The 17296-nt window shown below is 54.2% G+C and overlaps 1 protein-coding gene across 4 annotated transcripts in view; it reads left to right on the top strand.

Annotated features, from left to right (window-relative positions):
• UBE2F (ubiquitin conjugating enzyme E2 F (putative)) overlaps nucleotides 1-10440 on the top strand; it is a 53390-nt gene extending 42950 nt beyond the window's left edge. For all 4 annotated transcript variants that reach the window (XM_047082992.1, XM_047082993.1, XM_047082990.1 and 1 more), the window contains 4 exons: nucleotides 1261-1318; nucleotides 3455-3487; nucleotides 6001-6063; nucleotides 9768-10440. In XM_047082992.1, the coding sequence (XP_046938948.1) occupies nucleotides 1261-1318; nucleotides 3455-3487; nucleotides 6001-6063; nucleotides 9768-9818 (205 nt within the window). In that variant the 3' untranslated portion in view covers nucleotides 9819-10440. The remainder of the gene's footprint in view (nucleotides 1-1260; nucleotides 1319-3454; nucleotides 3488-6000; nucleotides 6064-9767) is intronic.
• The last annotated feature ends 6856 nt before the right edge of the window (nucleotides 10441-17296 follow it).

Below are 17296 nucleotides of genomic sequence, written 5' to 3'. Positions count from 1 at the left end.
GCGTTAAACAGGTAAACAAGCATATGATAAGGTCCATAAAAGAAGGATGAGAACAGCCAGGAAGGATTCTTCTCCCTGCCTCAGTGAAGAAATCTGTCACTGGATCGTATAAACACCAGGACCTGGCAGATGGTTTCCAGAAAGTTACTCAGATCTGTACAGGTTTCACGTCAGGCACAGGCCTCTGCAGGGCAGAGCCTTCTTTTTAAGGCTCAGAGTAAGTGGTAGTGGTCAATTTAAGGTTTTGTTTATTCCAACAAATCTTGGGCAATTAAGATTACAGCATATTTATATTTTCTCCTGATTGTAATTGATTTATCTGAACTTGAACACACTCCGATTCAAAAATTCTGTTCACAGTAACAGTTAAGACCCAGACAGCCAGATCCTGAGAGCCTGACACCGACACGTGACCTTAAGAAATGTTAGGTACGGATCAGAGCAACGGTGCGATACAACTCAGCAACGCCAAACTAAGTTTTCCCCAGAAAGGAACTTGGCAATGAATTGTGGTTTTTCAAAGTATGGAAAAATCATTTATGTGAGAGTATCGAATGGCGTTTATAGCTGGTGGAACCGTGATGAAAAGGACCCTGAGGTCCAGCTTGAGAGATAGGGCCTCACGGTACCTCCAGAGCCGTGTGCCCCTTCTCTGAACACGGTCCTCCCACCCACTGCTGAGGACCATCCGGAGGTTTGGGTTAATGCACCTTTATCCTTCATTTTCTCCTTTTGAGCTTTTTAAAGACAAAAACAGACAGGGTATGAAAACGTGTGCTGGGAGCTGTCGTCAGGGTCAACCCGCAGCCCCCAGCGAGCTGCCCGGGTGCGGAGGACCATCATTGCCCATGCCCTTGGGCGTGTTGCTGCTGCGCGCCGTGCCTTCTCTCCTCCGTCCGACGGAGAGATGGCCGTGCCTCCCTCGTGGGTCGCGGAGGCATTAAGTGAGGTCAGGGTCGTTCTGACCCACGCGTAGGAGGCCCTGACCGCTAGGTTGACAGGTGCGCGTGGTGTCTTTAAGCTCCTGCGTGCGTCCAGGATTCGAGCCCTGCGTGGACAGGCAGCGAAGATGGCACGAGAGTTGGACTTGTGGGTGTACTGCCTCAGAGGTGGGGAAGGCCCTCGGCAGCGAGACGGAGGCTGCGAGGCCACGGGGGAGACGTGGGGCACGGGCAGGGCGTGGCGGCAGCGTCCGGCACACCGGCGGCTCACGCGACTGGAGGCTGCCCTCGCTGACCACTGCGCCCTTCTGCGTTTCAGTTTACTGAGAGAACATTCGATCGACGGCACCGGCTGGGCTCCCACAAGGACGTTAAAGGTAGAGTGCAGTGCTCTTGACCGCGGGCCTGGAGGCCCCTCCCTCCGGGAACCGGTCTCCTTGCCGTCCTGTCCACAGCCTACTCCCTCCTCACCCCCTGCCTGCCTGCCCGCCAGGGGTGCTCGGCCCAGCATCTGCCCCGGCCGGTTCCTCTGCCCCCAGTTCTCTCCGGGGCAGTGGGGCGTTCCCGTTTTCTCCGCGCACCTCTCCCCTGTACCATTTGTGCCTCAGCTCATTCACTGTTCTTCTCTTCCTCTGTCCCCAGTCTTGTGAGGTGCCTCACTCTCAGAGGAGAAGGGAGGAGAGCAGCCGGGCGGGTAGAGGGGAAGGAGGGAAAGGACGGATGTGGCCTCTGTTGCAAGTTACAGGGAGCTCGCTGGGACAGGCGGTGGGCCCTGAGGGAGGGGAACGGGGAGCTTGCTTCGGTGTAGGCTTGAGTTGGTTCTGGTGGTGAGCGTTATGGGCACCCCACGAGACCACCGGCTGTGGCTTCGCCTCAAGGCCGTTCTGCCGTGGCATCCGTAGGACCCCTGTACTTTACTTGCCACCTGATCTTTTCGTCGGAAGCAGTCAGGACTACCGGCCGGCGTTCGCTCCGTGGTGCACCTGACTCCTGCCGTCGTTTCCGATGGGATACGAAACACGCAGCCGGAGCCCTTGCCCTGGCGCTGGGTTCCCAGCCTGCGCTTCCCTCAGCCCGAGGCTCGGTCATCTGGACCAGGCCCGTTTTCCTTGGTGACCGTGTCCTGCTCTGACACAGTCATACCAGCTCAACCTGGAAGGGCCGTGGGCGTCCCATCAGCGTGCTTGGGACGCTCTGAGACTGGCGGGCACGTTGCACTCTGCCGTCTTCCTCTCTGTCCCCTCCCCTTCTCTTCCCGTGTCTCAAGAGCGGTGTTTTCCCACACGTGTTAACTTTGGCTCAGTCACGCACGGCTTACAAAAGCTGTCCTAACTAAAACCACTTGTAAGTCCAAGTCTGTGCCAAATGCACAAAAAATAAGCATGGCTGGCAAGCGAGATGCTGCGTGGGATGCTGTCCCTTGGGTCACAAGGGTGAGCCCGGGCAGGCCTGGGCCACGTGTGTGCAGGGCCCTCTCCCCACCATCCTTCACACATGAACTCTCTGGGCCCTGCCTGTGGAAAGAGCTGCTGTGGATGAACTGACCTCATTCGTTGTATGCCTACTTACCGGTTCACCTCATAGAGACCATCCTCACCCCCATCCCCTGCTCTTAGCGGAGGACACTGAGGCCCAGAGAGGCGTGCGTGGGCCACAGTGGCCCACAGGTGACTGACTGCACCGGCTCTGGGGCCCTGTCTAATGCTGTGCGTGACCGCACCTGGAGGGGGCAGCACCAAGTAGGCCCTTTGGGGGAGGGGCCCGGGGAAGGAGTTTGGGGCCCTGTCCCGGAGTCGGAGGCCGGAGGACACCGCGCACTTCCACAGGCCCGACCGTGGATCCTCCCGAGGTGTGGTCTGAGTATCGACTGGGGCTGAGAACCAGCCTGAAAAAAGACAAGGCTGGAGCTGACGGCAAGGAAGGCTGAAAGGGAACCTGTGGTTGAGTCACAGATGGCCAGTCACTCCAGAGCGAACACGGTGGTTTTCCATTTTGTTTTAATGGAAATTTCTGATCTTTGAATGTTAGGAAACGTTACTAGCCTTCCTTGATTTTTGAAATAATTAGAGCAAAATTGTTAGGAGGCCCGTGGGACCACGGGTAATGAGCTTACCTGCAGTCCCCAAGAGGCCACAGATGCAGAAACAACAAATTTTATTGTAAAGATGACTCTCCAGAAGTCTGGACTACATGAGAGGGTGGCGAGGACGAGGTGGTGTCGGTGGGTTTCTCCTGAGCAGATGCACCTGTCTTGGGCTGGGCCTCACCCGAGGGCACTTCACATGGTCCTTGATTCTGTGCTTCCTGCCCATACTGCTCACCTCCACGTTCCCAGAGCCTGTTGTCACACTGAAGAGAAGTTGTCGTTGTTTTTTAAGTTTCCGTCTTGGGAAAAACAGAGCATACTGAGGATAAATTCTGACATGGTACAATCCCGATCTCTTTGTCGCGCGTTTGCAAGACTTAGTGCACGAGAGCCTGAAACTTGTTTTCTTCTTTCTTTCTCATTCCAGGATGTTGTTTGGGGATTAAACTCTTTGTTTACTGTAAGTACATTGACCAGAATCCCGAGTTTTTCTTGATTACTCTGCCTCCTGGTTTTAAACATCCCGTTAAGGATCACACAGAGGGATTGAAAACACAGTGCCCTGAGCAACATGCTGACCCCCTCGTTTCTGTCATATTCTTACTAGTTAGAGGAACAGTGACACGGGAACTGAGGGGGCTTTGGGGTAGCACATGGGGAAGGGGGCCCTGGGAGCCCTGCTGGAGTGGCTGTCTCGGCCCTCTGGGGCCAGGGCGGGGGTTGGTGCCATTCTGCTTCGTGTGGGCGGCCGTTCCTACGGGGGCACCTGGCCCGGCCCACTTCTGTGTGTGCTCACCGGCAGCCCTCTTCCCTCCCACGTGTCCTGGTTTGGGTGAAGGCGTATGTGGTCACACGACTTCTAGACTTTTCACAAACCTAGATCCGTAGAGTTGTTGTCTCCTCAGTGGCCAGCTGCCCAAGTTTACTATCCTCAGAAAACAGCATGTCACAGGCAGCGGCTGGAGGGCAGGCAGGGGGCATGGGGAGAAGCTAAAAGCTCGTATTTGAACTTTTTATATAATATTCTTTTGAGTTTTTACATTTTGGTCATAAAAGAGCTTTCTTTAAAAGAAATAAGCTTCAGGGGCGCTTGGGTGGCTCAGTCAGTTGAGCGTCCGACTTTGGCTCAAGTCACGGTCTCACGGTTCCTGGGTTCAAGCCCCGTGTTGGGCTCTTTGCTGGCAGCTCAGAACCTGGAACCTGCTTCAGATTCTGTGTCTCCCTCTCTCTGCCCCTCCCCTGCTTGGGCTCTGTCTCTCGCTCTCAAAAGTAAACATTAAAAAGAATTTTTTTTAAAGAGATAAGCTTCAGAGATCTGTCTCTGCGGAGGGGAAAAAAAGCTGTGATACTTTTAAACTCAACGTCCATGAAAATGAGCCCATCCTGGTCAGCGCACAGAACGGCGGGGTGTTGGAGGGGCAGCTTCCTGGCGCCACGGCAGGAGTGTGACGCAGCGTCCGGGATCACGGTGCTCTGCTCTTGCCTTCAGCAAGAATAAAAAGCCGCGGAGCCTCGAAATTAGGCCCTCAAACTCCCGCCTCCCTTTGCCTTCTCGTGTGATGTCCCGGGTAACCACCTGCGGCACCAGCCACAAACCCCGCAGCTTCTGGCTTCGGGCCCCCCCTTAACCTAACCCTGAGAAGGCAGCGCTCAGCGGCACCGAGCCTCTGTCATTTGCTTGTGATTGTGGTTTGGCTTTTCCATTGCCGTGTATGGTTTACTTCTGAGCCGCGAGGGCTGCGGCATGAGGGAAAATCCACCCAGCTGGTCGTGCTGCTGCTGCTGCTGCTGCTTTGATTTAGCTCTTAATCTAGTGCAGCCCCCCGTCGCCAGTGCTCCAGGCCTCCCCAATTCTGAGGAGCCAACCAGAATTGCTGATGAACCCCGATGTTTATTCCAGCCAATGTACTCGTTTTAGGTCAGGTACATGGTAAGGAAGACAGAGAATTTTGTGTGTCTCGTGGTCTTTATATGCATCAGGTATCTCGTGTGTGTGCGTTGTATTTTTGCCAGTGTCTGGGACTTACAGTTGATCTCTTACAGAGCATAGAGGCCTCTGTGTTTTCCTTGCAATATTTGTGACATATTGGTCATACCCTGTTATTTATTCCTAAGTCAGAAATACAGTCCCCAAACTTAACATTTCTCCTGAAGAGAAGTACAGGCGTCTTTACAGTGGCCACAATGGCTCTGGAAAGCAGTGACTTCTCTGAAGGACAAATGTCACTACCTTGGTTTTTAAGAAGAGGTATCGGGCAATATAAGGATAAGGCACGGCCTCTGATTTGAAATCTTTGAGGAGAGAGGAGTACCCATTCCAGAGTTTTCTTTTTTAAGATTTTATTTTTTTTAAGTAATGTCTCCACCCAACCTGGGGCTCGATCTCACAACCCCAAGATCAAGAGTCATGTGCTCCACTGACTGAGCCCCCCCAGCAGCCCCCCAGGGCCTCCTGGCACTGTAGCGCTCACTTAGGCTCCACACGCCATTCCTGCTGGGTATGAGTGCCGTGCTGTGAAGGAGGGTTAATGGATAAAGAGAAGATCCAGTTAAGGCCAGCCTGGAAGGAAGCCACAGACTTGCAGCGGCAGAGATTTCATCACAAAGTAAAGCAAGAAATGAGTTTTTGAAGACAAAAGAGTGGGATTTTTATTCGGAAATGCTAACGAGAGTGGCTCTTTATCAAAAGTAGCATTAGAACTTAATGCGGTCACCATCCTCCGTTTTCACCAAACTTCGGACAGTTGTATGTGAACATCCCCAGTCCTTCAGTCAGCCATTCGCCCACATTTTGAAGAAGACACCCACACGTTCGGCACGCTTCCGTCCCGAGAGCCGTGAGCCGTGATGGAGTTTCTCTAGCTTGTCCCGTGGCTGATTAGCTTCCCGTCTCCTGGTTCGTAAAGTGAACACATGTGACAGCGGAAGAACAGGTTCTTGCCATGGTTTACTTTGACTTTTTCTCTCTTTAAGGATCTTTTGAATTTTGATGATCCGCTGAATATTGAGGCTGCAGAACATCACCTGCGGGACAAGGTAAGCTCGCGGCAGCGCCCTGGGTTGGTGGCTTTCTGTCTCTTGAGCAGATAAACACGAGGCTGAGAATGGTAGGTCTGGCCTGCAATTTAAAGCCATTGACAAGCAGTTGGTAAGTAATGTCTGGCCCAAGGTCAGACAGAAGGGTTTTTATTAGATGTGGTTTCCGAGTAGAATTCAATCCTCGGGATTTAAAGCCAGTAACTGTCAGTTTTCCTGACGAACCGTGTGGGGCCCAGCGATCACCATCGCCCTGCCCGCCCTCCCGTTGCACTTAGGCTCATACGCTCGCTTTGCGGTTTGGTTTTGCTCCAGCATAATTGGATCCTGTTTATTACTCTTAATCTTCAATTCCTTTTTTTTTTTTTTTTTTTAATTTTTTTTTTTTTTCAACGTTTATTTATTTTTGGGACAGAGAGAGACAGAGCATGAATGGGGGAGGGGCAGAGAGAGAGGGAGACACAGAATCGGAAGCAGGTTCCAGGCTCTGAGCCATCAGCCCAGAGCCTGACGCGGGGCTCGAACTCACAGACCGCGAGATCGTGACCTGGCTGAAGTCGGACGCTTAACCGACTGCGCCACCCAGGCGCCCCCCCTTTTTTTTTTTTTTTAACTTTTTTCCTCCAAGTCTGTGAATAAACCATCACTCACTCATTTTAGGAACTAATGGTCCATAAAATGGCTCTACTGTACTTTTTTCAACCATTTCATTGTGGGCACTCAGGTTTTTCCCATGTTTTCTCCCCCCAACTATGACAGTGATGCAATAAATATCCCTCGTACGCACATCCTTAAAAGTACACGAACAGAGTGTAGGAGCAGGAGTCAGGGTGACGGCCCTGTGACTGAGACGGGGCTGTGAGAGACTGATCGGCTTTAGTTGGGGCCAAGCCAACTAGCCAGTAAGGCCTAAGCAGACGCAGCTGCAGGGCTAACTTGGTTTAGTCGTAGAGCCTCGAGTTGCATTTTCTGAACCAGGTTCCTCCCTGGTGAACCCTCCGCACCCCAGAAGTTAGCCACCCAGTGCTGTTACCGACACCCAGCCTGAACATGTGAGGTTCTAAATGCTGCGCTTAAGAGCGGGTGCTTCTGTGTACGTGAGGCCTGCTGCGTGTGTGTGCTGTTACCTACAACCTCGGGCAGAGGGGCGAAGAGAGGTGCTGCCTCTGCAGGGCCCCAAAGGGGGGCAGGAGTGCCCGCGAGAGCCGCGCCCCCCAGCACGGATCTGACACAGGCTCACGAGACCATGTGACGGGCACAGCAAGGGCCGGTGAGGCGTGCAGTGGGACCGCGGGGTCAGTGGGAGCTTCCGGTCAGGCAGAGGAGGCTGGGAGCAGCAGAGGCCTTCAGGAGGAGCTGGGGTGCGCGGGCCCCGGGCAGGGGTACCCCCCGGCTGCTCTCACGGCTTGTGCTGCTTGGCAAAGCCTTGGTTTGTCCGCTGCACTGACGAGCCCTCGCGGGTGTGCTCCGGGCCCCATTCACATTGTCACTCCACTTGTCACTGTCCCTGACAAGGGCTTCCCCACTCAACACTGTGTCTTATAGAAACCTAGTCAGGGGGAGAAAGGGCTGATAATGGGAATACTTCCAGGGCCACGTGGAGAAAGCCGTGTTACCCGTGGCCTATCCGTTTATTTCTCTTGGAAGGTTGCTTTCCATTCTTTTGGTGAGATAAGGGGAAAACTTGCGTTTATAAGCTCTCAGCCCCAGTGAGCTGGACCTAAAGTCCTCCAACAGTGATGCCTCCACGTGAATTTTAGGAAGTGCCCCAGCCCCACCCACGTCCTCATGCCGAGTCATGATGACAGTGACTGAACTTTTCTCATTACTTTATTTCGTGGCCATTGTTCCTCTAAAGTTTGATGGTGGCCACTTCAGTGCCAGGTGAGGGGCTAATAACACTCAGGGATCTGTTGATGAACAATCACTGTCCCCAGGGAGTGCACATGCTAGTGAGCAGAGGGGGTGGGCGTTGGTGGGGCGGGAGGCGGTGATGGGTTCCCTGTCGTATGTAGGGTGCTCAGAGAAAGCCTTTCTGATAAAATGAGTAGAGATCTGGTGTGAACCAAATGGGTATCAGGGAAGAGCATTCTGGAGTGTTGACAGCAGCGCAAAGGCCCTGAGGCAGGAGTGTGCTGGGGTGTTCGGAGAAGACTTAGAGCAGAGTTGCAGGACAGCCGTGACGTAGAGGGCAGCAGCAACCTTGAGTGGCCTTTCCGGACTCTGTCCCACACACTTCTCAAAGACCGTTCGCTCTCCTGTTAATCTCCACGAGGGAGGGACTCTTGTTATCCCTGATTTGCTGCTGGGGAAGTAGAGCCACCAAGGGGGTAAGAGACTTGCCGGGAAGGGGCAGAGCCCAAGATGTGAACCCAGGCACGTGGGCCTTGCTCGGTGGGCCCTCAGGCAGGGGCAGAGGTGGGATGCACGAGGGCCTCCTGGAGGCCGTGGGCTCCGCTTCGTCCAGGGTGAGGGGAGAGTACAGGGGGTAAGAGAGCAGAGGCAGTTTTGGTGTTGAGGGCCGGACGGGGTGGGGGTGCCCGTGGAGTCTTCACATCCTGCGAGCTTTGGTTGCGGCCCCTTAGGCGCTGACGGTACTGCTGGCCTCTGGGTGCCGTGGGAATGGCCAGCCGGGGCCGCGGGGAGGGCCGTCAGAGCTCCCCACTTGCGTCACCAAAGCATTTCCAGACCCTTAAACCAGGAACCCGCCGGCCTCGAAAGGGTCACTACGTGAGTGGAGTGTGGGCAGAGGAGGAGCTGCTCAGGCCGGGACTGGCCACGGGAGGGTGCGGTCCTCGCAGGGCCCCCCAGGGGCCCTGCTGTGCTCCCGACGACGACGAAAACGACGTGCGGCAGGAAGGCACTGCTGCAGGGCGGCCCCTTGCTGTGTTGTAGGAGTTAAGAGGGGTGAGGTGTGCCTGTCCGATCACAGCGTCCCGACGCTGAACACGTGTGTTGTGAGGTGGGCGCGTAGCCCCAGGGCCTCTCGCCCGGTCCCGCAGGGCCCGGGACCTCGGGCGCTAAGCTTAGAGCAGGCCTGAGGGACACACCTGGGGTGCTTCCTTCCCGTGCCGGCCTGGAGGTGCTGAGGGCCACGCCGCCTGTCTTCAGCGGATGTGTCGGGCTCTGCCTGGCGCCCAGGGAGGGGCCCCTGCCGCAGGCCCACCCCTTGGCACAGCCGTCCCTCGGATGGCGGGCCGCACTCGTGCCGTGAGAAGTGGGTACGTTTCCAGTAGGCAGCAAGGTCTGCGGGGTTCGTCCTAGGAATTCCGATCTGGACGTGGGTCTTCGGAGAGCAGCAGCTGCAACTCATCCCCAGTTGTGGTCAGGAGCCCTGTCCTGACCTCCGTTGTCCCCTTGACCACACTGTGGGCCACACTCTCCCCATCTGCAAAACCAAGGGTCTTGGGCTCCCTTCCACTCGGAGATTCTGTGTTTGCGTCCCCACCCCCAGCCCTCCTGGCATGGCGTCCCGCACACAGCGGACACCCGGAGTAGCAGGGAAGTGGCACTCGGTTCCTCGGGCCTCTGGCTGTCCTGCGGCCGTGGCAGCTGGGGGCCGGTGGGGCCAAGTCCTGCCGGCGCTCTCCAGAGCACGCAGCGGCTCCTTGGCTCGGGTGGGTCCCGTGCGTTCCGGAAGTGTTGCTTCCCTCGCTAACTCGCTCCCTCTTGTTCCTTCTCCCCCGATCCCTCTCGCTCCACAGGAGGACTTCCGGAATAAAGTGGAAGATTACATTAAGCGTTATGCCAGATGATAGGAGGAGGAGACGGTGGGGCTGTGGACTGTGTGTTGTAGGCTTGTCCCCAACCGCAACCAAAAGGGAGCCTCCCCCCCAGCCCTCGCGCTCCCTCAGACCCCCGGGTCGTCCGCATCCTGTGACCACGCTGTCCCGAGGAAGAGCCTCTGCACGACCGCCCATTGTAGATGGAGAGTCCCACATAAATACAGCAGGAACATGTGTCTGGGGTCCTAAAGAGTTGTCTGCTTACCTTAACATGTTTACTTTTTGGAAACTGTACTGTATAGGCTGTTGATGAGATTCCTGAGCAGTTGTCATGAACTCAGAGTTGAGGCTAGCGCTTGCTTTGTCCCCCTTTCCCCAAGCCCTTCCCCGCACACGTGATGCTGGTGATGTGCTCAGTGTAGCTCGCAGGTGGGCGGTAAGAAGCCCGCTACACACTGTGATTGGATGCAGATTCTCTCAGCTCCTTCCCGCCGACGTTGGTCCTGCCTACATGTCATGAAGCTTCCCAGAATGCATAGTCATTCACTGTAGATCTCTTACTGAAATGCGTATTTTATTTAATGTAAGTATATTTTGGAACAGATTTGTAATTTGTACAATTTAATGCTTTAATTATTTTTTTCTATCTTCATTTAGTTTGTATTTTCATTGTATAGAGCAGACAGGAAGATGCTGGGGAGAAATACAAAGAAAATATGAAAGACACATTATTCCTTCTGTCCAAATGAAACAAGAATTTGGCTTCTAAAAATCAACTCTTTGGGGTCCAGCTGGGGCGAGGAAGTTTTCCGAACCTTCTGAAGCTAGATCTGGGTGGTTTAAAACGAAAGGCAGGGAGCCCTTTCCCACCTGCTGCCCCGAGGAAACCGGCCAGAGCCCAGGTCAGGCAGGGGCTTGGTGTCTCCACAGTGGCCTTGCGGTCGCGAGCCAGTAAGCAGTGCCGGGGGGCCTCGGGCCATCTGCAGGGAGCCTCCTAGGGCCTTGCGGGGCTGGGAATCGGCAGCAGCATCGAGCCAGACTCAGGCCAGTGCACTTCGGAGGAAGAAAACCAAGGAGGCAGGTGGATACGTATCTGACCCAGTGAAATCAAATGCAAAATAAATAATTGTAGGGTTTTCACCTGCTGCCTGCCTGGCATAGTCAAGTTTCACAGCCGCCTCTGACCTCTGGATCCCCCCTGTCTGCCATCTCCCCAGCCTGCTGTGTTTTTCCTGGTTTCTAATGCACTATCTGATTATGAGATCAGTGTGTCTTAGAGATGGGCAAGGAGGGAATGTGGCCATGCTTCCTTCCCACTTGTAATCAGGAATTGTGCCCGTTAGACTGAGGGGGCCCTGACCGATCGGCCACACCTCTGGTGCGCAGCGCAGGAAGAGTAGGGCCGGATCGAGGGCGTGTGGCAGCTGGGAGGCTTGGGGCCTGTGAGGAGGACAACAGTAACCCTGCATCCTGGAGCCTGGAAGAGGCACTGAAGCTTACGCACTAATTGGAGCAGGACACAGGGCAGGTCAGCAGCTGGCCTGCCCACACTGTGGCCTGAGTTCTGCCCCTGTGATCCAGGCCACGCGGTTCTGTGCCTGGGCAACCCCAGGCTTGAGTCGTCCTATCTCACGGCTGTCCGAGCAGCTCCCAGGCTGCACAGCTGGTGGTGCAGATGGAGGTGGAAGAAATGACTCCAGAGCCCATGGTCGAATGGAAATCTGCACGTCGTAGTAAAAGAGTACCTTCTGGACGAGACTGGAAGGTACGGCTGCTAATTCTGACCTCAGAATATTTGCGCAATAGAAAAATACTTTGCTTATCAGAGATCAGTGAATTCCTCAGAAATGACCTTTCCCCGTGACAAGATCATCCTTTTCTGTCCGGTGCAAATCCCTCCGAGGCCTTGCCTTCCCCCATCTTGGTAAGGAACACAGCCAGCCTGGCCCAGCCCATCGTGGTGGGGAAACAGTACTGCGCTGGGCACGTGGCCGGTGGGGCCCGGGGCATCTTTGGGCGGCTGCAGCACCCTGACTTGCAGGCCTTTTGGTTTTTTGGGAGTCTCCTCCCCCCTCGGGCCAAAGTAACATTTCTGACTCCAGTCCATGGGCTCCACCGGGCGGATGATGATTGGTGGTTTCCGATCTGCCAGGGGAGGGTTTCCAGTCCTGGAGCCAGACGGCATGGAGCTCCGGGCTTCTCTGATGTCCCCTGGGGTCCCCCTGACTCCGAGGCGTAGCATTTGGATGCCAGCAACACGTTTCCCAAGCACACTCAGCAGGAAACAGTTCCAGGGTAGGTAGACCTGTCGGAAGGCAAAGCTCACGTGTCTCCCCTCTCGAACACAGACTCCGTCTGAAGTCTCTGTCAGGAGCCAGGGCGAGTGCGTTAGTCTGGCGTTAAGGACTGATCCTTTGCTGGGTTACTTCCGCCCTCTGTACTCGGCTTGTTGTAGAGTGCTGGCCCAGGGAGCAGCGTCTTGGGTTATGGTTAACAAGACACCCTGCTTTATCTACTGTCCTCCATAAGCACCAAAAGCCGAACAGGGCTGTTTATGGTTTCTACCAACTACAGATTAAGCCAGGTTGTGCACCTGCTAGAGAAGTCTGCGGTACAGAAATACACGTGAAAGCTTCGTAAGGGCTGGTTCGGACTAGTTGCAGTAGCTAAAATAGTCTGAATGTGTAGTCTTTAAAAGGAACATGTACCTTAGTGTTTGCTAGTTTAAATGTTTCAAAATGTCCAGGCACATTTTCCTCTGCCCTCAGTCCCCCGGCCCCCACACTTCTGTGAAACGCCCCCACGGGTGCAGAAGGCAACAGCCGCTGTCCCCGTGATTTGGCCAGAGCCGGACCAGTCCCAGCAGAGTCTCAGGCCACCTGGTGGCCGAGCCGGTGTGCAATCCTCTTACGGTAGCAGGAGCAGAGATTGGGCCGGGCTCTGGAGCGCCGCACAAAAATCCCAGAGCGCAAACTCCAACTCCCAGGTGGTGGTGCTCCCAGAGGATGTGCCCCACTGTCTCCTGGGATTGCTGTAACCGCCCCCCCCCCCCCCCACCGCTGTGAAGACAATCACAAATTCCTATTATGTCAGACTTCTTCCCGACGGGATGATCAAAATCAACCAGAATAGTTATTGATGTAAAATTCCAACCAGACGTCACAGTGAGCCACCAATCGCAGTCTTTAATGAGGCTCTTCTCAGCTCGTGCAGGCTATCCCGGGATCGTTTGCACTTTCATTCACTTAAAAATATGTTCTACCTTGGAAAGTCAGGTTTGCTACAAGTTTGTTATTCATCAAAGTGTCTAATAAAATGCTAATGTATAGATAGTCTTAGCAAAATAACGTATTTTAACTTTGCCAAAGAACTTGGGAAATGAGAGCACTTGTCACTCCCTTCTTTCCTCCTGAAGTCCTGCCTCAAACAAGTCAACAGCTTGGAGGGGCTAATTCGGAAGGGTCCGCGTTGCCCACTGAAGTCCCCACTCATGGCCTGGGTTTCCGTGGGTTACCAGAATTGATGGAGTGAAAGAACTGTGGTTTGAAAAAAGTTCTTCAAAAAAGCCCAGTGATGAAGGCATTTGGGGACCTGGCCTTGTCAAGAATGTCTATTCATGTTAAGCTGTATAAAGAACTGAATTATACTCTTTAAAAAAAAAAAAAAAATCATCTTAGGGCTCATTCATTTCCATTGCCCAGTTCACTGAGCCAGAGTTCTTTGATAAATTCACTTTTCATGTCAGGGCCAGCTGGAAGAAACCATGCTTGCCCAAGAGTTCCTGGTGCTGGAGGAGAGACGGGACAGTGCCCCAGCTCCGCAGAATGGGGTAAATACTTGTCAGGGGCCAGGCGCCAGGCAGGACCAGCCGTGGGTGGTGCGGCACCTCGTGCAGTCTCCCTGGTGAGCCTCCCCACCCAGCGGCGCTCTCCCTGCTCTGATGCCCGTGTGCAGCCTGCTCCGTCTCTGGCCTCGTACAACTGACTCCTCTGTGTTGCAGTTTTTCCTGTTGGGTTTTTATCACCTCGGTGTCAGACCTCCCTCATTGACCCACCTGGTGCTCGCCAGCCGTGGATCTTACCAGATGTCTCTTTAAAAATGCATTCCGGCCTCAACGGCCCTGTTCACCTGTGTCCTGCCCTCCCACCCCCACTCCCAACCAGGGTGAGGCCGAGGGGCCCTGAGGTGGGTGCAGCACCGGGCATAGAGAGCCGTGTTGTCTGTTCAGCCTCAAATGAGTCTGAGAGGACCTGACTCCCTGGGGTGGTTCTCGATGGGAGCGGGGGAAGGGGGGAGTCCAGTGGGCACGGATCCCACTGTGGTTGCTGTGCACCTCACCAGACCAGCCCGTGGTGTGTGACAAGGGCCACAGTTGATGCAGGAAGACCTGGCTGACAGCCCAGTGAGACCAGGACAAACCGGTGGGACGACCTGTCCACATTCCCCCCAGCTTGCTGCCGGGGGGGGGGGGGGGGCACCTCTAATCTTCCCATCCCCTCCAGAAGAAGCCCCCCTGCACCTAGCATATGAGCCCATTGTGACTGGCCGCTGTCCACTGTGCCAGCCACTGCCCTGAAGACCCTGCCTGACCTCAAACCGGGTCATGACCTCCAGGCCTTGTGACAAGGTCCACCTCCCTCTTGGGGCTCCTTCCGCGATTGAGTTCACATGGTGCCACTGCTGTGAGGCCTCCCTGACAGGCAGGTGGACAGCTCCTGGGATAGCCTCACCTTGCCCAGGCTTCCAGGAGCACAGAGGGTGTGGTCTACAACTGGTTCTATGTGTATTCCTGCCCGTCCGGAGTCAGGCAGCATGTGGAGCACGGGGCCTTGGCTTGGCCATCCCATGAAAACGGAATCGCTTGTTACAATAGGGTTACTAGGTGCTGAGTAAATCTAGCAGGACCTTCAGAGTCCAAGCACAGCAGATGCATAATGCCTGCTCAAGACAGCCCCCTCACTGCAAGCCCGGCGTGCTGCTGGCCGGTGCCGAGTCTGAACAGTCTGCTTTGCTGGAGCAGGTAGGACTGGAGAAAATACCGCAGAGTAGAAATAATACCGAGCAGATTCGGGCTGAACGGGACACTTTGAGTGTAGCATTAAAAGGAACTTTTTCAGGGGAGAAAACCACATGTTTAGGGAAATGCAGTGAATTGCACTTTTGACTCGGAATCAAAGTCCCAAGGGGACAACAGGCTGAAATGAAAAGGCAACAGGATGGAGCCATAACTGGTAAGACCTCCGCGGCAGGGCAGGGCAGGGTCGATGCTGGGAAAACAGATCAATCATCTGGAGACAAATTTGGTCAGTTCTAGAGTGCAGAAGGGAACAAGCATTATGGGGAAGATAACGGAAAGGACAGAGGGCACTTGCACTAGTCCAAGATGAGGTAACTGTCTTATTTGAACAAGCAAAATCCTGATAGTGTAGACAGAATTACAGTTTTCTGCCCTCGGCCAGCAGGCGGAGCAGGGCGGTGCTCCCTGAGACCTGCCCGGTCTCAGCCCAGGCAAGGGGAGACGCACGTGGAATCCAGCAGGCACTGACCTTGAGACGGGACTAAGGATGTGGGGAGGCCACCGGAGCTAGAGTTCCCAGGGGACAGGGCAGCACCGAGCGAGCTCTGGAGACCTGCAGCCAGGCCCTCAGACTAGCACACGCACCTGAGAAAACTGCCCGAGAGTGGGGAGGAGCACCACCCGAAAGGAGAAGAGAAAATGACCCCGGGAGCGCAGACAAGAATAGTGCACGTTCCCACGAGCCAGAGTGGATGTGTGATCACAGTGCACTGCGGAGGGCACCAGCTCCGTGACAGGAAAACCGACACTAAAGGCTGCACGTGGTCCCGGCCAGATATCTTCAGAGCAAGCCTTAAAGGGATCGAGTCATTTCAAAGGAACCGTGTCCCAGAACAAAGACAAATAGGAATTTTAAAATCCAGAGGCTGCCACCAGCAGCCTGGCCCAGAAGCCTCTGTCTCAGTAAGCCCGAGACTACCGGCCCCCGTCCAGAGGCACCAGGGAGGCCAGGCGGTACCTGCTTTTAAAAGGAATCCCGCGACGCGCACCCGGCCCCAGAAGCCCCCAGCCCCCGGGGGCCCGCGGCTGTCCAGAGCCCACTGGGGGCCCACCACCACGACGGCCCAGCCACGCGAGCGTCTTCACCCCCGTAGACCCGAGCTCCCCTTTCCCCCGTGAGAGAGCGCGGTCTGCCCAGCCTGGGCAAGTGCCCTCTCCGCAGATGGCACCAGCGGGAGCCCCGGCAGCACCAAGCCCACCCCATAACCGCACGGGCTCTCCTGCTCCCGGGTGCTCCTCTACCCGCTTCAGATGCTGGGTCTCCCTCCTTTTCTGCCCCTCCCCCGCCCATGCTCCGCGTGTCTCTCTCTCAAAAATAAACAAGATTTTTAAGAAGGTTAGCTAAGGGGAATTCTACAAACAAAATAGAAATGATAAAAGGGAATATTTATAAATCATATATGATGATTACATTAAAAATATGCCGTTTGATACATAACAATGACATCTGAAAGTAGAGAAGGTCGAGGGAACAAAATGCAGGTGGGTTTCCTCACTTACTCTATGGTAAAATGTTGACGCCAGTAGACTTTATAAATCCCACGTGTAGGATATACTAAAAAAGCAGCCACTAAGAAAAATACGCTAAAAACAAACAAAAAAAAAACAGTATGAAGTGCAGTGATATCAGCAAAATTGACAAAGAACTTCTGAAAACTTTCTCCCCCATAAAAGCAACAAGAAAATTGGCAACAATTCTCAGAGCCAGCTTTTCCAGAACTCTGGAAATTAATAACCAAAGGCAGTAATCGTAAGTAGAATTTACTTCAGTGATCTTAAGGATAAATCTCGGTAAGCACAGCAGATTTGTGCCACGTTAACTTACACTGGCCCCAATTCCCACTCTAAGTCCATCCACAGTAGCCTTAAAAACTAACAGCCCACGTTTGCAGTGAAAACCAGGAACACCAGTAATTTGGTAACTGCAGAGGGAGCGGAGCACGGCTGGAACTCCTTCAAAGCCTCCTTCCCGGAGTCTGTCATTATTTAACAAATCTGATAGCGTTGAAACGCTATCTGTATTTGGTCAGAATCTGAAACTTTATGCCTCAAAGGAAATCACCAAGACAGTAAAAAGACAGCCCACAGAATGGGAAGAAATATTTGCTAATCACATCTGATAAAGGTATCCAGAAAAAAAAAAAAAAAAAAAAGAATTCTTACAACTGAGCAAGTACAGGATGACCGAACTTAAAAATGGACAGAGGAGGGGCGCCTGGGCGGCTCAGTCAGTTAAGCATCTGACTCTTGGTCTCAGCTCAGACCTTGATCTCGGGGTTAGGAGTTCAAGCCCCACATTGCGCTCAGTGCGGGGCGGCGTGGAGCCTACTTGAAATGAAAATGCACGGAGGATCTGGATAGACGTTTCTCCAAGGAGGATATACAGGTGGCCAATAGGCACATGAAAAGATGTTCAAAGTCACTAGTGGCA

Source organism: Lynx rufus, unplaced genomic scaffold, assembly GCF_022079265.1.
Source record: "Lynx rufus isolate CCGP_SWC_20201006 ecotype Redwood Valley unplaced genomic scaffold, mLynRuf1.p SCAF_2, whole genome shotgun sequence".
NCBI classification, from domain to species: Eukaryota; Metazoa; Chordata; class Mammalia; order Carnivora; family Felidae; genus Lynx; species Lynx rufus.
This window is presented reverse-complemented; position numbering and strand designations above follow the sequence as displayed.